Source organism: Ictalurus furcatus, chromosome 5 (genome assembly GCF_023375685.1).
Source record: "Ictalurus furcatus strain D&B chromosome 5, Billie_1.0, whole genome shotgun sequence".
Taxonomy (NCBI): domain Eukaryota; kingdom Metazoa; phylum Chordata; class Actinopteri; order Siluriformes; family Ictaluridae; genus Ictalurus; species Ictalurus furcatus.
In genome coordinates, this window is record NC_071259.1 from 18148551 (window position 1) to 18166477 (window position 17927).

Consider the following 17927-nt stretch of genomic DNA (forward strand, 5'->3'; position numbering starts at 1 on the left):
TTCTGGCTGGACCAGGCAGTTACTAAAGATGCTATAAATGCATTGTGCAGAGCCAGCCATTGTGTTAATGAACATGGGCTTTCTTTGCTCTGTGAGCTTCATGTATGAACGCTCGCACACACATGAAAGTAAAATCGTCCTGCTCACACGTTTTTTTCTGTTGTGTCCCGTGTTTTTGTCATGCACACTTTTAGTCTCAATCACATGCCTGGTGAAGCATCAGATGTTTTGTGATCGTTGCAGCCAAAAATGCTCGATTTTGTTGTGGCTTTTTTTTCAAAATTTGTTATATAGAGTGCTTTTTTTTTTATTTTTTGCAGAAAACTACTTGAATTGTCAAAATTGCAATTGCACAAAATTGTTCTGCATGCTCTTTTGCAGTGATGTTTGGTGGTAAATGGAACCTTTTAGCTGTACTTATGTTCAGCACACATGAATCAAAGAGGGCTTTGGCTGAATACACGTTGTGATGTCGCATCTTGGCCCAAATATGTGGAAAACCGGTGATAATTTTTAAATGTTTCAAGCTCCTATGAATACAAAATTGCAGAGTTCCCTTGATTTTGCCAAAACCATGGATGGACTGGTTTACAACACATTATCTGTTCATTCTGAATAACGCATTTGGGTTACATCCATTTTGGAATAAGTGTATTTGATTATGACCTGGATTATAAATTGCCATTACGCTACAGTGTATCATTAAAAAAAACACCAACAAAATAAAATTATACATTTTTTATTTTGTTGTGAAAAAAAGAAGAAACACTCACATGCACTGATTAAAGATAAAAGCATTGCTTGAGTAAGAAAAGATAAATTATATATAAAATACTCTGATTACATACAGTATAATACCAGTAATACAATTAAAGCATATACAGCATCACTTGGATGTTTCCATTATTGAGTATATTTTTTTAGGTCTGATGTACAAAGCATTATAAAGACATGATCTTCAAATACTGTAGCAGCCAAATTGTAGAAGCAAACCTTCAGAAAGGCCAATGGAATGTAATAAATAAATACTTCATTTCCATAGAGTAAAAAAAAAAAGAAACATAAATGCCATTCAAAGACCAGAAGCAACATGACAGGAAATCACACAGTACCTTCTTAACAAGATATTCACGTTGTGTTTGGTAAACATTTATGCATTTACAGTCATGTGAAAAAATAAGTACACCCCATGGGAATTTTTTTTTTTTTTTTTTTTTTTTTTTTAAACACATTGGATCCTCTTTGAAACGGTGCCTATTAAAAGTTGATACACTATCAAATGACATAAAATTTACATTTTGTAATAACTTTCACAATTTAAATGAACAAAAAACACAGATCAGTCATATGGAAAAAGTAAGTACACCCCTACATTTATCACACCTTCAAATCAATAAATTAGAATCAGGTGTTCAAGATTGGGTGAAATTTATTAGAGTCTGCTTAGGAAGTGCAGATTGAAATTGTCTTATCCATACCCCTCTTATATCTAGTGTCTGGTGTTCCCTTTGTTATTGAGGTGTGTGGTGTCATCATGCCAAGATCTAAAGAGTTCAGAAAAAAGGTTGCGGATGCCTATGAGTCTGGCAAGGGATTTAAAAAGATCTCCAAATTATCTGAAATACATCATTCCACCGTAAGGAAAATCATCTACAAGTGGCGCAGATTTCAAACGTCCCAGCAAATTCAGCCCAAGAGCAGACCGTCTGATGCAAAAAGATGCAAGTACATGCAAGAAAACCCTCAAACGTCTTGTAACTGAAAGAATATTGCATGGAAGAGTGGTCAAAAATTCCAGCAAGCCGATGTCAGACTAGTGGACAAGGGTGTACTTAATTTTTTTCACAGAAGATCACCACATCTATTGATCTTCTGTTGAATAAATGATTCAAAAAGCTCATTGTCCTTATGGCTTTGTTTGACTATATCAACTTTATTAATAGGCACCGTTTCAAAGATGTTCAAATGTTTGCTTGTCCAAATGTCAAAAAAGCCAACAATTTCCATAGAGTGTACTTACGTGTACTGTACGTCTGCCCATCCGGTCCACTGCTGCTATTTAAAAGATGGCAAGTTTGGCACTTTTATGCTGATGTCTCCAATGTTGATGTTCTTGGGCATTTCTGGCAGGTTCATGTTCTTTACTGCTGAAACAGCACGTGCAGGAGCCCCTGCAATGCCAGCCTGTGAACACACACGCACCAACACACAGTAACAGTGGTGTTTGAACCATTGCATGAAAATATTCACACAAGAACAGGCAACACAGACACTCGAATCACATTTCACAGATACAGTCGACATCACACGAAATGCAAAAGCACATTACAGATGGGTGCAAACTGGCATTCTTGTTCTTACAGCTCAATATGCACATGCATGTCTCGGGTCAATTTCGAGCGTAACTAAAAGTAGGGTAGAGTAAGCCGTACCTATGGAAACCGAACATATGAACAAAGGATCAGAGTGTTTGGGAAGTAAAAGCATGGACTATAATGAGAATTTTCCAAAACTAAACTGACCAAAGCCTCTGAGAACTGGGCATAAGAGAAATGGGAAAAGCAGAGCAAGGAAATTTGAAAAATCAGTAATAACAACATGTCTAATCTCATAATTCCACAGAAGATGAAAGGAGTTAACTAGAGCTAAATTGCATCTTAAAAAAAAGACAAGTATGCCAAGCTGGCAAATTATCCACCACTGCAGAAATAAGGCTTTTCCTCATGATTAGATAACCATGCTCCATCATAAACCATTATCATTTTAAATAAATTCAATGATCTTGACCTGGGGTTCAATAACATAAGCACACCAAACTGACTCCTATCATTCTGAGGCCCATAAGCTCCTGCTTCACTGACTGCCAACTATGATCAACCTGTCTGTAATACTTGCAGTTCAACTTATTTTCAGTAGAGACTAGTATATTGATATCTCAGTATACGTAGATCACTAACCATTAATTTAGATTTCATATGTACTACAACTCCAAGACTATTTAATTGATAATGATGACGGATTCCCAACGCTGACCAGGGGATTAACTTCCTCTGTGGAGGTGCTCTTGATACTTAATTGTATTTACAAATTATTTACAGCCATATCGGAGAAAGTCTCATGTTTTCACGCATAAATGGAGCTGTTTTCTGTTATATCTATAATTTATGGGGGTTTTTTGTGTTGTTCTTACATTTTGGATGTACTATTTCTGGTAATAAAAATTTTAAAAAATTACTTTTTTGTTTTTCCTGCTTTACTCCTGCTGGGATTTTGAAACAATCATAAAAAAAACAATTCGTGTTTATTTTTTAGCTTCTGTTACAGACACGAAAATAGAATGGCCAAAACGTTCACAGACCATGCAATTACAATTAACCATTCATTTCTACAATCATGGGAGACTATTCAACGGAATGCTAAAGGCCAAAATATGAAAGTACTCAAAAGCTCACAGACTACATTCCTATTCCTCTGCTTACTCTCATAATACAAGTGAAAACTGGAAGGATTGCACACTCCTGAAGAATTCACACTCTAACAGCGACAGCCAGACCAACAGTGAGGAATTCCACTCTGTTACCTACTGTCAACCATTTCAACTGCTATATGGATAAGTGTATTCTAAAACATCCTTTTGGTTAGTGTGACTAATAACTGTGTACACATGCTACATCAGTAGCATGTTATGTAGTCAGTAAAGAATGGTTGTCCTAAGACTGGGTTATAAACTGTTGTCAAAACCCATTTAAACAGATGCACAGACAAAACTAAAACTCGCATTACGACTTCTAACAGACATACAGACACAAAAGTCCGGTAAGAACTGACTGACTACAATAGGTGTGAAATAATCATGCACATCTCTTTAAGCTTATTGGAGATTAGTACATAGACTGAAAAAGGATGTAACTCTAACTGAAACTAAGCTAGTGATGGGCATTACAATATGTATTATGATGCGATTCTTTTAAATTAGCCATTTGATTGGATCGTACTAGGAGTTTAAAAGTTTCTGGTTCACCACTCAGAAGTATCCAGACATACTGTACAGGCTACAATATCAAACACCTACAGTAACCCACATCCATACATTAATTTAATTACTTATATACAAGTAATGATATAATGTCAATACGAGACCATATTTACATCATAAATCACATTTATTGAAGCGTCACTGTGGGGTGACCAGGGGAATGGACTTCCCTGGGCCCCTAGGTGGAAGGTATGTACTTTTAAAAGATGGTAAAAGGGTCCACACAAACTGCATCTGAACAGCCCCATAATTAATAACATTGTGCCCATGGTTTCTTTTTCTTGACTAAAGAAAAAAGTAGTATGGACTCCATATGGGACTTTGAATAGACCCATATGAAAGAAAACAAACTTGGAGCAATGGCAGTGGCAATGTAGAAAATGTTAATTAAAAACATCTCGGGAGAGCCACAGAGAGACTCTGACCTCCAAAGAAGAAAGGCAAGACACAACATGTGTTAATTATTTAAGGTGTGGATATCAATCTACACAAGATGCAGAAAGGGTCACTAGTTATGAATGGAACTGGATAACTGCAAGTGGTGGAGAAAATCACCCAAATACCTACTTGTGCGCACACGCACACATGCTGAGACCTTCAACAAAGTCACAAAATATGACAGACTACACGTTATTAGCAATAAATGTCTCTGTCAGATAGTCATCTTCCACCAGGATCCTTCTCTCCAAGATAGGTGCCGGTCCCCAAAGGACAAGGAACCATGGTGGTTATCCAGGGTTCACAGAAGCACAGTTACATGAACAACTAGTGTTCTATTTCCCCCTCCTAACCACCAGAGACCTGGGTAAAATATGCCACAATATCATGATGAACTGGACACACCAACCTATCTTCTTGGCAACGCTTCCCAAACAGACCCCTTTTCATTAGAAAAAGTTTGTCTCTTCAGCAAGCCAGAGCCTGTGCCCCTCTCTCTGAGACAGGGGCACCCCTTTTTGTGACATAAGGGTTCCTAGGCTATGGAGCTCCGTGCTGTGTGAGAGTATGATAGACAGTTCTGAATGAACTGATCCTTGATGGAGCCACATAGGGAGAGGCCATAGTGTAGAACTTTGAATCGAAATGCTTAACCTTGAAAAACAATAAGGATAAGCATCTTTGTTCTGGGGAAATGCAGACATGAAAATACGCACCTCACAAGTCCACCAATGTGAACCAGTCATGTTCTTGCACAGCCTGGATAACAACTTTACTGAAAGGGAGTGTTTTTAGAACCCAGTTCAGCTCTCTCAAATTTACATTTGGACAGAAACAAATGTCCTTCCACGGAAAAATAACGTATTTAGCACAGAACCCTTGTTTTGGAGTGTAGGGCCTGCCTCGTCAATCACGTCTGTCCAAGAGAGAACAAAACACTCTGGGTCACAAAAACAACTAATATCAAGAAAGTGCTGATTTCCTCACCAGCCAGCGTGTGAGGTTTCAAAACGTCCCATCACAAGCCCCTCACATAAACAATGCTTTAGGCCAGCAGAGTTTAGCGCATCACTATGACATGGTGGGAGATCTCAGCATGCATGCACATGTGCACAAGAAGTATCCAGGGAATTCTCACCAGCAAGTAAAATAGGACAGGTGGTAATTTTTTTAATTAAAATTCATTTAGTTTTAATGAACTGCCCATCACTAGACGGAGTTAATATAAGATTTAAATGCAATGATCCCATGCTGGTCATCAACCTTGTAATACAAGCCCTACTACTTCTGTCAAGATTTGGAATTTTATAAATATAGTATATAATAATGAACATTATATGAAAACGGATGCATTTGAGTCAGTCAGTAATTACCAGTTATCAGTTTGCATCGATAACCTTACGAATATCCTTCATCATGGAAGGACTTATAGTAACAAACGATATATACAGTACTTACCAACTATATAAATAACCAAATACAAAATGGACTTTCTGTCCAAAATATTTTTGCTTGTGATCCATATTATGCCATGGTAATATCTACTCTTAGATCTGAGGTAAACACAATATTAAAGAGTTCTACATAAAAGTAAATCAAATCTGCTGCATTCTACCATGTTATCCTGAGAACGAACTTTGTTTGTAAATGAAAAGCCAAGCAACAATTGGTCTTTAGGCACCATTAAAACTGCAGTTTTTTTTGTGGCTGAACAAAACTCACTGGTTATAGCATGTGTTCAATAACACAGAATTATAATTCATTAAATTTAAACACAACCAAACAGAGAACATTTAGATCAGTTTAAACTTTTAGCTTAGTTATTGTAGTCTTCCTTTGATGGAGGATCTTCGAAAGGTTAACTTTTTACCAGACAGTTTAGGCGTTTAAAACAAAACCAAGTCTACACAAACGGTACACCATGTACACCTGTTAAAAGTCTAATATTTGTCCTCAGGATGTGTAAAATTGTGTAAAATTACTTGGTTGGGAATTCAGAGCAGTACCTGGGTCTACCTGTCCTGCCTGGGGGACTGAAAGATAAACGTCTGCAAGAAGAAAGAATGGAAAGAACTAGAGAAAGTCAGGAAAGAGGAATGAGGAATGGTAGTTAAAGCAGATAAGCAATCACAGTTTGTAGAGCTGAAAGAGAGCGTATAACCCATCTTAGACCGCCGACTATAAAAGCGAACCAACAAACTGTTTAATCCATTATTAGGCATGTGCCGATAATGCCATGATATTCAAAATGCAGAATATGGTTATTATGGATATTTCAAAATACTGTCAGCATCCCTGTGTTTCATTCAGGAGGCAGCAGAAGTTTCACAGGTGTTTGCACACTCCTGAGATGAAGTTGACCTTCATTCTGAAGTAGTCATGACCTACTTCCTCCATACTCTTAACACAACTCTGAAGTAACAACCATTCAGAGTACAATTTAACATAATTGTTTTTAAACTGAGCACATAGTTTTCTCCTGTTAATCAACAAGTATCGCAATTACTGATGAGCAGGTGGACAAATAAGAGTAAGCTTCCCCATCCTGCCACTTGTTTCATTTATTAGTTCCAGTTTACAAACGCAAACAAGTACAAATGGCAAGCTACAGGGGGTAGCAGTAAAGGCGTGGAACATACCAGAATGCTTACTTGCTGCAGCACTACCTCTAGCAGCTTCATTCCCTTTATTTACATTACTATATGAAACTGTCCATATGTTTCATCTATAGGTAATATCTTATAGTTTTCAACTCACTGGTTCCCATGGCCATTTTTTCCATTCAATAATAACAGTGCAAAAAAAAAAGTGTCCCTCAGTTGTTCCCTTATTTAATAACCAATTAGTAGTGCCCTTAATAACACAAATTTTTGGATCATTATACACTCTATGGCCAAATGTTTGTGGACAATTGACCATCACCCCCTATGTCCGCTTGTTGAAGGCTCTGGCTGTGGGGCTTTGCCCATTTAACCACAAGAGCATTAGTAAAGTCAGGCACTGACTTCTGAATAGTCAGTATTCTAGCTGATCGCAAAGGTGTTCGGTGGGGTTGAGTTCAGGGCTACCAACCTTGGTAAACCATGTCTTTACAGACCTCGCTTTGTACACAGGGGTACCGTCGTGCTGGAACAGGTTTGGGCCGTTAGCTCCAGTTAAGGGATACTGTAATGCCACAACATGCATAGACATTGTAGACAATTGTGTGCTTCCAACTTTGTGGCAAGAGTTTGGGGAAGGCAGTTTGGGGAAGACTCACTTATAAGTGTGATGGTTAGGTGTCCACACACATTTGGCCATATAGTGAAGTTTCGATTATCCCAAATGGCTCCCATGGGCAATAAGTAGGCATGTGTATTACCTCCCAATGAGACAAGCAAAGGTAAATATAATTTTTCATCAATACTATATTGTCAAAACACAAATTGTGCTATATGGATTATATGGAACAACATTTTTGTATCAAAATTTTAAGTCGGCACATGCCTTACATACCGAAACTGCAGAGGTTAATAATAAAATCATCCAAAATTTTAAATACTCAAAAGAAGACAGCTTACTTTCAGCCACTAATATTAGATGTGGAATTTGAAAACTTGAAAAATTTGTAAACTTGCTATTTTTGAACATTATAAGGAATAAAACATACCAAATATATATTACTGAAAATTCATTTTCAAATTCATGTTGAGAGACGTTTTTGTAAACACATTTCAGTGCTAGCGGTCTAGGGTAGGTTGTCAAAAGAGAGAACAAGCAAGAAGATTTGAAGTTTATGACACAAGGGTGCTGAGAATGATTCAGACATTTTCTCACTTATTCACTCATTTGTAGAGTTAAGAAAATAATCATAATAATAAACATTGGTTAAATCAAATACATATCTGCACCCATGCAATTACAAAACTGAAATCCAGTTCATTCATTTATTGTTAGCAATTTCTTTTCTTGGGTTATGTTTGAAACCACTCACAGAAACATTTCGACAGAACTCAAAAGGTCTCGATTTGAAGCCAAAAACTCAGGACCTCTCGATCACACAGTGCATTAACGTGCACACTAATAATACGATCATTGTCTGATCTTGGGAATTTACCACATGGATACCATTAATATGCTAGCTTGGATTTTTCTACATCTGTGCATGTGTGGAAACAAAAATCAAAATCAAAAAGTCCAAAATAAAAACTCCTCATCATCATCAAACAACTCTTATAAACACTATTACTTGCCTCTTTCTACAATCAGTATGTTTACATGGACAACAATAATCCAATATTAATCTGATTAAGACAATACTCTAATTAAGAAACTAGCATGTAAACAGCAATTTTTTATTACCTTAATCCGATTAAAGTCATACACGAAGTAAACACAAATCGAATTAAGACGTGGAATATTCCTGTTTTAGTCGCATTATCGAAGTGCATTAAAAGACATGTAAACACCTTAATCACACTATTAACGTCGTGTGGGGGTTTTCACCGCATTTTGCGACAGGACACAATCACACACGGCAGTGCCCAACCATTTGACGCCAAACAAGTGAACATGGCTGCGTTAGAAACTGCGTATTTACCTACTATATATTAGGCGAAATACATTTATCTCTATATACTATATAGTAGGTAAATACGTAGTTTGGGACACAGCCCACAGCTTCAGGCAGTCGTCTATTTGCACGTATAGCATGACAAATAATTAACTGCACTTGAAGCGTTCATAAAAATCAAGAATTAATACAACTGAAACTGTATACGGTACCATAAAGATGAACTGTATGTTGATGCATGAAATTCTGGAGGGAACGTCGGACGGCGTGACGTGTGCCGTTAATCAATCTATGTTCTATAACACGTAAAACGGGAACATGTAAGGAATATTCTAAAAGCAACTCATGTAAACATCTTAATCACAATATTATAATATTACTGACCTTATTCTGAGTAAGACAATATTGTGATTAAGGTGTTTACATGTCTGTAATGCGACTAAAACAGGAATACTCCACATGTCTTAATTCGATTTGTGTTTACTTTGAGTATGACTTTAGTCGGATTAAGGTCATCAATAATCGCTGTTTACATGGTAGTTTCTTAATCAGAGTATCGTCTTAATCAGGTTAATATCGGATTATTGTCCATGTAAACGTACTGAATGCCATATTCATGTTCTTGTGTATAAGCCATCCTGAACTAGTTAAGCATCTCCTGATTCACCTTAGAAGTGGAGGTAATTCCTAAATATTTGATCTGTTTTGAGGTCAATATCTGGGAGCTTCGTGACCAGTGCAGTCAGTGGAAGGGCTACATTATTAAAGATAGCTAGCAGCACCATTGATTTTATTAGTTTATACATCAGTGTCCAGCAGCCAGGATTAGTTGATTGTAGCAGAAATTTGTGTAATGCATGGTGGGTATTATAATGCCAGGGTAATGTTGGTTGAATGAAACAGTTTTGATAGGGGAAATCTAACTGGTACGTGGGAATTGGTCAAGACTAAATAATAAAAATAAATTTAAATAAAATAACTAACTAAAAAATTTTTAAAAAGTCACCGAGATCACATGTTCCCTGAAACTGAAGCTCTGGGCCTGTATCTGCACGATTTTATGCATTGCTGTTCTCCCACATGATTCGTTGAGTGGATCATATACACTGGATCAGTGCCAAAATCTGATTTTTGCTATTTTTTAAATTGCTGATCTTATCTGTTTAAATAAATTATGAAAAAATGTAGACAGAAAGTCTACAAATGTTTGTAGCTAATGAGCGTCCCATTATAGCATATCTAATCCATCAGAAGAATGTTATATGAAAGAAAATGTGACAATTATACTGAATACCAAAACATAATGAAATCAAGGTGCATTTATATGAATGATGTTGAAATAAAAGAAAGAAACATAGAAGATCTTGCCTGCCAGAGAAACTGAAATGAAGGCTGAATCATTCTAGCAACCAAAACATGGCTTCGACTCACCATCAAATCTTGTCATCTTTACCGATGCCAACCCCCACCGACCTTCTAAACGTTCTCTCCGTGGAAATCGAATTTACATGAATGTTATGGTCATTTTGGAGCTGTGTTCCGTCTAGCTGAAACACTCGGTGAGAGAAGCAGCAGTAATCATGTGGGTGTTCGTGTGAAGTCAGAATTTGATTTCCCACCATGGATACTGTGAACAACTCCGTTTCGGAGCAGGGACTGCAATTTGCAGGTTGAGCTTTTAGTGTGGAGCACAGCATAGCAGGCCATAGAGCCACAGACAGGCATCACAAAAAGGGCATTCTGGGACATGCAGTCCACATACAGTCATGCCTGCACATTCCTAGAGTAGAGTTGCATAGCTGCATAATTCTTACCTCAGACTTCTCAATTTTGTTTTGGGAATCCACTTGTGTTATGATCTCGTTCATGTTGGTCTCTAGGACCATGCCACCCATCACCATCTCAGACAGGATATTGTGTACCTGGGAAATATTAAGCCAAAGTCAAATGCTGAAAATTTGTGACTCTGAAGATTGTACAGCCGAACATTTTTTATTTTCTTTCAAACTTAAAAACTATTAAAACCGTGCCAAAATATGGCTAAAGGTTTGTGGACACCTGACCATCACACCTACATATGTTGAACTTTCCCCAAACTGTTGGCACAAAGTTAGAAGCACTCAATTATCTAGGATGTCTTCGTATGCTGTAGCATTACAAGTTCTCTTCACTGGAGCGAAGAGGCCCAAACCTGCTCCAGCATGACAATGCACAAAGTGAGCTCCATGAAGACATGGTTTGCTAAAGTTGAGATGGAAGAACTTGAGTGTCTTGCACAGAGCCCTGAGCTCAACCCCACTGAACACCTTTGAGATTAACTGAAACACTGACTGCACCTCACGCCTCCTCACCCAACATCAGTGCCTGAATGCCTGAAATCTGGAATGGGATGTGGGCGTGATGATCGGGTGTTCACATACATTTGGCTACAAAGTGTACATGGGTCTAGCTAGAGAAATGCTTTTGCATCATACATTACCTTGTCCACATGGAAAATGAGGTCAAGCTCACAGACATTCTCAAAACATTTGTCCAGCGTTTCCACAAATACCTGTGTGATGAGAGATGAAGATTAATTTCAAAATTCAACCATACCATAATAACACTGAAAAAAATTGCGGGGAAAAAAAAAAAAGGTTCCTGCTGACAACAAAGTACCTGGATTAAGTCTAGAATGCCGAGTTCACTCTCTGAGGAGTCTACACAGAAGACAAAGTACAGCGTGGCGTAGTGTCTGTAGATCAGCTTGTTGTCTGACCCACCTATCAACCTGTGTGTATTTTAAAATAAATAAATAAATAAACAAAATAAACAAACAATCAATCATTCTGAGCATCTGAGAATTAAATGCCTCGAGAGTATTGATTGTATAATGTACGTCATACTGTGTACACGTAAAAACCGTTAATCATACTTACATTCCACCCTCAAGAAAATTGCAGACGTTCTCGTCCCGCTTCGATACCAGGTGAAATGTTTCCCTGATGATCTGCTGCTCTGTGTCTTCACTCTGGGTTAGAAATTGCAAATAACTGAATTACACTGGTACAACAGTTCTAGTTTTCATAATAAAACAGCAGAAATGCTCGACTGCGTGAAAGCAGGTTTGCACAAGAAATTGCATTCAAATCTTGAATTTCTCTCTTAATGCAATCTGATTGAGTACTAGCATTGATTCTGCAGCATTTACACTCGAGCAACCATTACATAAACCAGATTTTCTCACAAATGCGTCGGTGCAGATTTTCTCTTGAACTAAACTTATTCCATTCATTATTATACATTAAACAGTTAATCTTACTCTGAAAACAAACAAACAGCCAGAAATGTAAATTCACCAACTGATAATTGAATGCCAGAAGTGGTGTAAAACTGTGCAGTTGATCTTTTTGCTGCCATTAGCACACTTATTAGCATTATACCATTAGCATATTATTTCCACCCACACAGGGCCATTGCATAACATTTCCTCCACTGTAAAGGCACCATAGATGGCACTTTTTCACAGTTTATAGTTATAGTTTTTTCTAACTTTGGGGGGTACAGCTCGGAGGGCCGGTGCTCTATCCAACCTCGAGTCCGTCACAGTCTTGATGTGCCACTTTTATTACACATCTGGTGTTACTCCGGGGTAAACGTATGAAATGAATGAATGAGATAAGAGTTGCTCACGGCTGAACAGAAACTTTCCATGACTAACTGTTTACCCAGCCCTTAAATCAGCTGGTTGCCTTTTAACTCCTGGAGCACACAAACTGCACTCTTGGCACCATGATAGAATTCAAGTTTTACAATAAACAGCAGTTTTCAGGATTTAGATTATTGTAGCACACACGTGCCATTAAAACCAGTCACTCAAAATGGAGACGAGAGGTCATTCACTAGGAACATGTAGCTACCACCATCTGCTACAATAAATGTGAGAATTCAATAAATACACATCATCATTAAGTGTACTCACTTTTGTGAGATACTGTACATCTTATATATACAAAAGAATCCTGAGAACCATGAAAGTTTAATTCATTGATATCACTTCTAGGCAGGCACACTGTCCCCACAAGCCAACCAGAGATGATCAGAGGTAATTTGATCTGACCTTAGCTTAGACTTAAACAATAGAAGCACATGTAGCCTTTTGTGCTTTTAGTCAGCCAGCTGGTGGATGAGTTTATATCCGAGTGTAAACCTGCTGAGCCCTTTTTAAAAACAGATCATCGGTCATAGCATATAGCAGCGAAATATGTTGCACTTATTTGTTGTTCGTGGTAAAACACTTTGCTCTAGCAAAGGGAGTCCAAACACCATAAATGTAAAGAATTCTACTTTCTGATTAATTACAAAAGAGGAACATGGATGTTAAAGTACAGCAGTAAAGATCAATGAATGGCCTAATATACCGTTATAAATAAACAAATAAATAAGAAAAGAAAGAAAAAAAGCAGGATTAGGTATACAGGATTAGTAGAGGGCTATTCTAATATTATTTTGATATTATATAATATTATTGTTTAGATTATTTCCTTTGACAGTTTTTAAAGCCATTACATTACAAAGTCCTTACATTGTGGAAAAGAAACACGTAAAATAGATTTAAATTAATTCAAGGCAGTGAAATTTTCATGGGAAATTTTTAAGAGAGGTCACAAAAGCTCTAGGTTACAGCACTCAGTTTTATGTACACAGCATGGCAGATAAAACCTAAGTGCTGTTGCCCAGAGAGAGACAGAGAGAGAGAGAGAGCGAGAGAGAGAGAGAGAAAGACAGAAAGAGAGAGAGCAAGAGAGAGAAAAAGAGAAAAAAGAGAGAAAGGGAAAAAGAGAAAAGCAAAAGAGAGAAAGAGAGGGAGCAAAAGACCGAGAAAGAAAGAGAAAAAGAGAGAGTGCGAAAGAAAGAAAGAGAGAGAGAAAGAAAGAGAGAAAGGGAAAAGAAGAAAGAGAAAAAGAGATAGACAGAGAGAGAATGTCACTTGTCTACATTAAAAACCTTGATGTTGACTAAAGGTCAGCATGACCGGAAGTACGCTGTTACACCGCCGTAGCCGAGAACATAAACGTCACTAAGCAAACGTAAACAAGATGGTGCAACGCAGCATTGTCATTTACTGAAATACAAAACAAAATTCATTTAAAAAAGCAAGAGAAGGATTGCTTTTGACATTAAATAATAATCTATTGTCATAAGAGTTTTTACTCTTGGATGATGCCAATAAGACGAAAAACCTAGATTTACCGTGTAAGCAATATAGTACTTGCCTCTTAATCTTGATTACATGTTGGAAGACGAATGCATAAATGAATTTCATGTCAGAAAATTTTAATTAGCTTAACTTTAACAGAAGAGGATGCAGTACCAAAAAAAAAAAAAAAAGGAATCGCTTCCTGTAGCAGTTTATTTCTCATCCACCTCCACCAGTTTCACTGTGTGCTGAGTTCATCTATATGGAACTGTGGGCCAAAAGAATACAAGAGTGTGGTGGAAATGCATAAATTTACATTTCAAATGCATGTATAAACATACACACAGTACAACCAGAAATATACTGCTGTTTGGATCATGTTCTTAATCTCAGATCACTGGTCATCATCAGTTACAGTCAGTTTTACAGCCAAACAAAATAGTTGTGGGAGGATTGCACATGTTAAGTCTCTGGTACACTTCGTTTTTTTTACGCATATGCTAGTGTGTGCGCACAGTCGAACACATAGCCTTTCAAAGTATGCCCCATTAGACGTGCGCAGGCGGTCGATGCATGCAAATTACGATAACTTGCATTACCCCTCCTGGCCTACAGGAGTCAGTACAGAGCAGTAAAGCAGGTCTTTTGGTGTGAAGGACGACAACGAAGAAGAATCACAACACGAAGAATGATGCTTGGGCAATCTCTCGCCACGATACGCACCCATGTACAAATGCTGATGATCTTTAAGGTAGAATTATACAAACGCGGGTACTTTCTAACCTGCACTCGTTTCAGTCTCTTCTGTTTTTTTTCTTCAACTACCTTGAGAATCAACGGCCCTGGGTCATCGTTGCCACCTTTTGGTATAAACCTATCCCAACCTCATGGGATAACTGGCTGATTTTGCCACGGGGCATCATTTGAATCAGCCAGTGTGACCTTGCAATTTCTGTTAAGCCTAGTTCACACTGCACAGACAGACGCCGACAATGTAAACAGAATACATCTCTCTATCGTCTCTGAGTGTAAACAGAATACATCTCTCTATCGTCTCTGAGTGTAAACAGAATACATCTCTCTATCGTCTCTGAGTGTAAACAGAATACATCTCTATCGTCTCTTGGTGTAAATAGAATACATCTCTATCGTCTCTTAGTGTAAATAGAATACATCTCTCTATCGTCTCTTGGTGTAAATAGAATACATCTCTATCGTCTCTTAGTGTAAATAAAATATATCTCTATCGTCTTTTGGTGTAAATAGAATATCTATCGTCTCTTGGTGTAAACAGAATATCTATCGTCTCTTGGTGTAAATAGAATACATCTCTCCATCGTCTCTTGGTGTAAATAGAATACATCTCTCTATCATCACTTAGTATAAATAGCGTGTGTGTGTGTGTGTGTGTGTGTGTGTGAGAGAGAGAGAGAGTGAGTGCAGGGAAATGTCTTGATATTGTTGCTGCTGGTTCAGGAAAGCACTGTTGCAATCATGTGCATAATATGATGGTGTTCAGCCTGAGAAGACTCACTGAATCACGAGTCAATCGCAAGGTGAGTCACGTCGTAACCCGAGCTCTCTCTCTCTCTGGCAGCATCACACATGACCAGAAATTCAAGATCACATAACACACACGTGTAACATGATACTCTCTTACCTAGTGTTTCATTAACCAGATTCAGTACGCGTGTATTCAATTACAAGGCTTATCATGAGGATACATTCTCTACGCAAAAAAACAACAACAAAAAAAAAAAACACTTAAAGGTCAGTTTGACGGTTGTTACACACTGATATAGCAATAATGAAATAATAAATAAATAAATAATAAAAGAAACAGTAGTGATTACAGTGTCGAAACAAATTACTCAAACAAATGCTAGGAAAATCATTTGGCTTCAATGTGCCAGCTCACCCAGTGATTTGACTAGCCAGTTAGCTCCAGAGATTATTAATGACACTAACACTCTTTAGTGTGTAAATAAATAAACAAACGAGTGTGCATCCCGATAGAAAAGATATCTACATATAACGACGTACAGTTCTGTGAGAAATGAGTACAGAGCTCTGTCCCAGCTCACTCGTGTTCATTTCAACTTAGCAGGAGTTTGCTAGCTAGCGTCAATGAAACTCAAGGAATACTTACGTAATATTCGTAAAATTTCGAAAGCCTCGGTTTCCCATGGTTGTTGAATATCAGTATGGCTTTTATCATCTTATTGTTTCTCAAGTTAGTGAATTAAACTGTCGAGTCGACGTCCTGAGACACGGTCCGCTCTGGTGTTGTGTTAGCTGAGTGAAACTCTAGCATAGAGCCACTCAGCTGTACAGCAGCACGGCGGAGGAGTTCATGACAGAGAAGTGCGTGAAGTTAGCGGCCGCCGCGCATTTCCTAATATCCTTCCGCAGGGTCTGAAAGATAAAAGTCTGCCTTAAAACGGTAATGTAATGTATGCCCGGTGCTATTTCAATCAAAATGTATCGAATCATATTTCATTGTTTTCCCATTGGCCCATATGCATATTACGTTTACTCATTCATTCATCATTCAACATTTTATCCTGGTCAGCATCACAGTGCATGAGGATGCCAGGAAGGAGTACACCCTTGATGTGATGCCAGTCCAGCACAGGGCACCATACACACACATCCACACCTAGAGAAAATCTGGAGGAATCCAAAGGAAACCCTTGGGGAGAACATGGGGAGAAAGTGCAAACAGACAAGGTCCTTGAGCTGTGAAGCAGCGGCACTGCCTGCTGTGCCACCATGCCACCCTAAGGTTACTCAGTTGGGGTAAATACAGAAGCCTGTCCGAAATGTGACAGATCTGCATACATATAGTACTTGTAAATTTAAGACGTTGCGCTACTGATCAAAAGGTCGTGAGTTCAAATCTCAGCACTGCCATGCTGCCACTGTTGGGCCCTTGAGTAAGACCCTTAACCCCCAACTGCTTAGGTGAATAATTCAGATAAATGTAAGTCCTTCTGTATAGGGACGTCTGCAAAATGCTATAAATGTAATGGAAATGCAAATAGAGCTGTGACAACAAAGCTGTGACACTACTTTATTTCTAGAAGAGGGCATTTCAAAATAGCTAAGAGACTTGATTTCAGCTTTTATTTACTATTTCAGATTTTCAGTGGGTCAAATGTTTATATACACTTTGTTAGTATTTGGTGGCATTGCCTTTTAATTGCTTAACTTGAATCAAGTGGGGTAGCCTGTCACAAGCTTTTCACAATATTTTGCCAGAATGCTCTTTGCTCCTGAGAGAACTGGTGTAACTCAGGGATTCAGGTCAGGGTGGGTCACTTAGTGGTTATTACGTTCGCCTCACACTTATCTTAGTTCCTTAAGTTAAATGAAGTAAACTTTTTTTAAATTCATTAAATTATATTTAAAAAAGCAAGCAAATAACAAAAGTAAAAAAAAAAAATCTGTTTTATTTCAACTTAAATATTTTAATTTGAAAATACAATACACACAGTCAAGAAAATTCAGTGAAATCATTTGCCAAATTTTACTTCCCAGAAATGTGGTCTGCTGAACGATCAGTGTGAGGAAACTTGTGTGTAAACAGGTTATTCTAAAAGTGCCAAATTACAAAGTTTCTCATTTAGGTATTGTAGCTGAAATTATATAAACATGATTCGAAAATTAATTACTTTGAGGCAACTCTTGCCAAGATATATATATATATATATATATATATA

The 17927-nt window shown here is 37.7% G+C and overlaps 1 protein-coding gene across 2 annotated transcripts; it reads right to left on the reverse strand.

Annotated features, from left to right (window-relative positions):
- Positions 1 to 723: 723 nt before the first annotated feature.
- On the reverse strand, positions 724 to 16864 carry LOC128607814 (AP-3 complex subunit sigma-1). Of its 2 annotated transcripts, none has more exons than XM_053625003.1 (6): positions 16355 to 16813; positions 11945 to 12036; positions 11685 to 11796; positions 11506 to 11577; positions 10841 to 10948; positions 724 to 2184 (listed from the first exon to the last, which is right to left on the reverse strand). In XM_053625003.1, the coding sequence occupies exons 1-6, from the start codon at positions 16421 to 16423 to the stop codon at positions 2056 to 2058; spliced, it is 582 nt and encodes a 193-aa protein (XP_053480978.1). In that variant the 5' UTR covers positions 16424 to 16813; the 3' UTR covers positions 724 to 2055. The 2 variants fall into 2 exon arrangements, with proteins under 2 accessions (XP_053480978.1, XP_053480979.1); XM_053625004.1 differs by lacking the exon at positions 724 to 2184 and adding an exon at positions 2239 to 6522 and having other exon boundaries at positions 16355 to 16864.
- Between the last annotated feature and the right edge of the window lie 1063 nt (positions 16865 to 17927).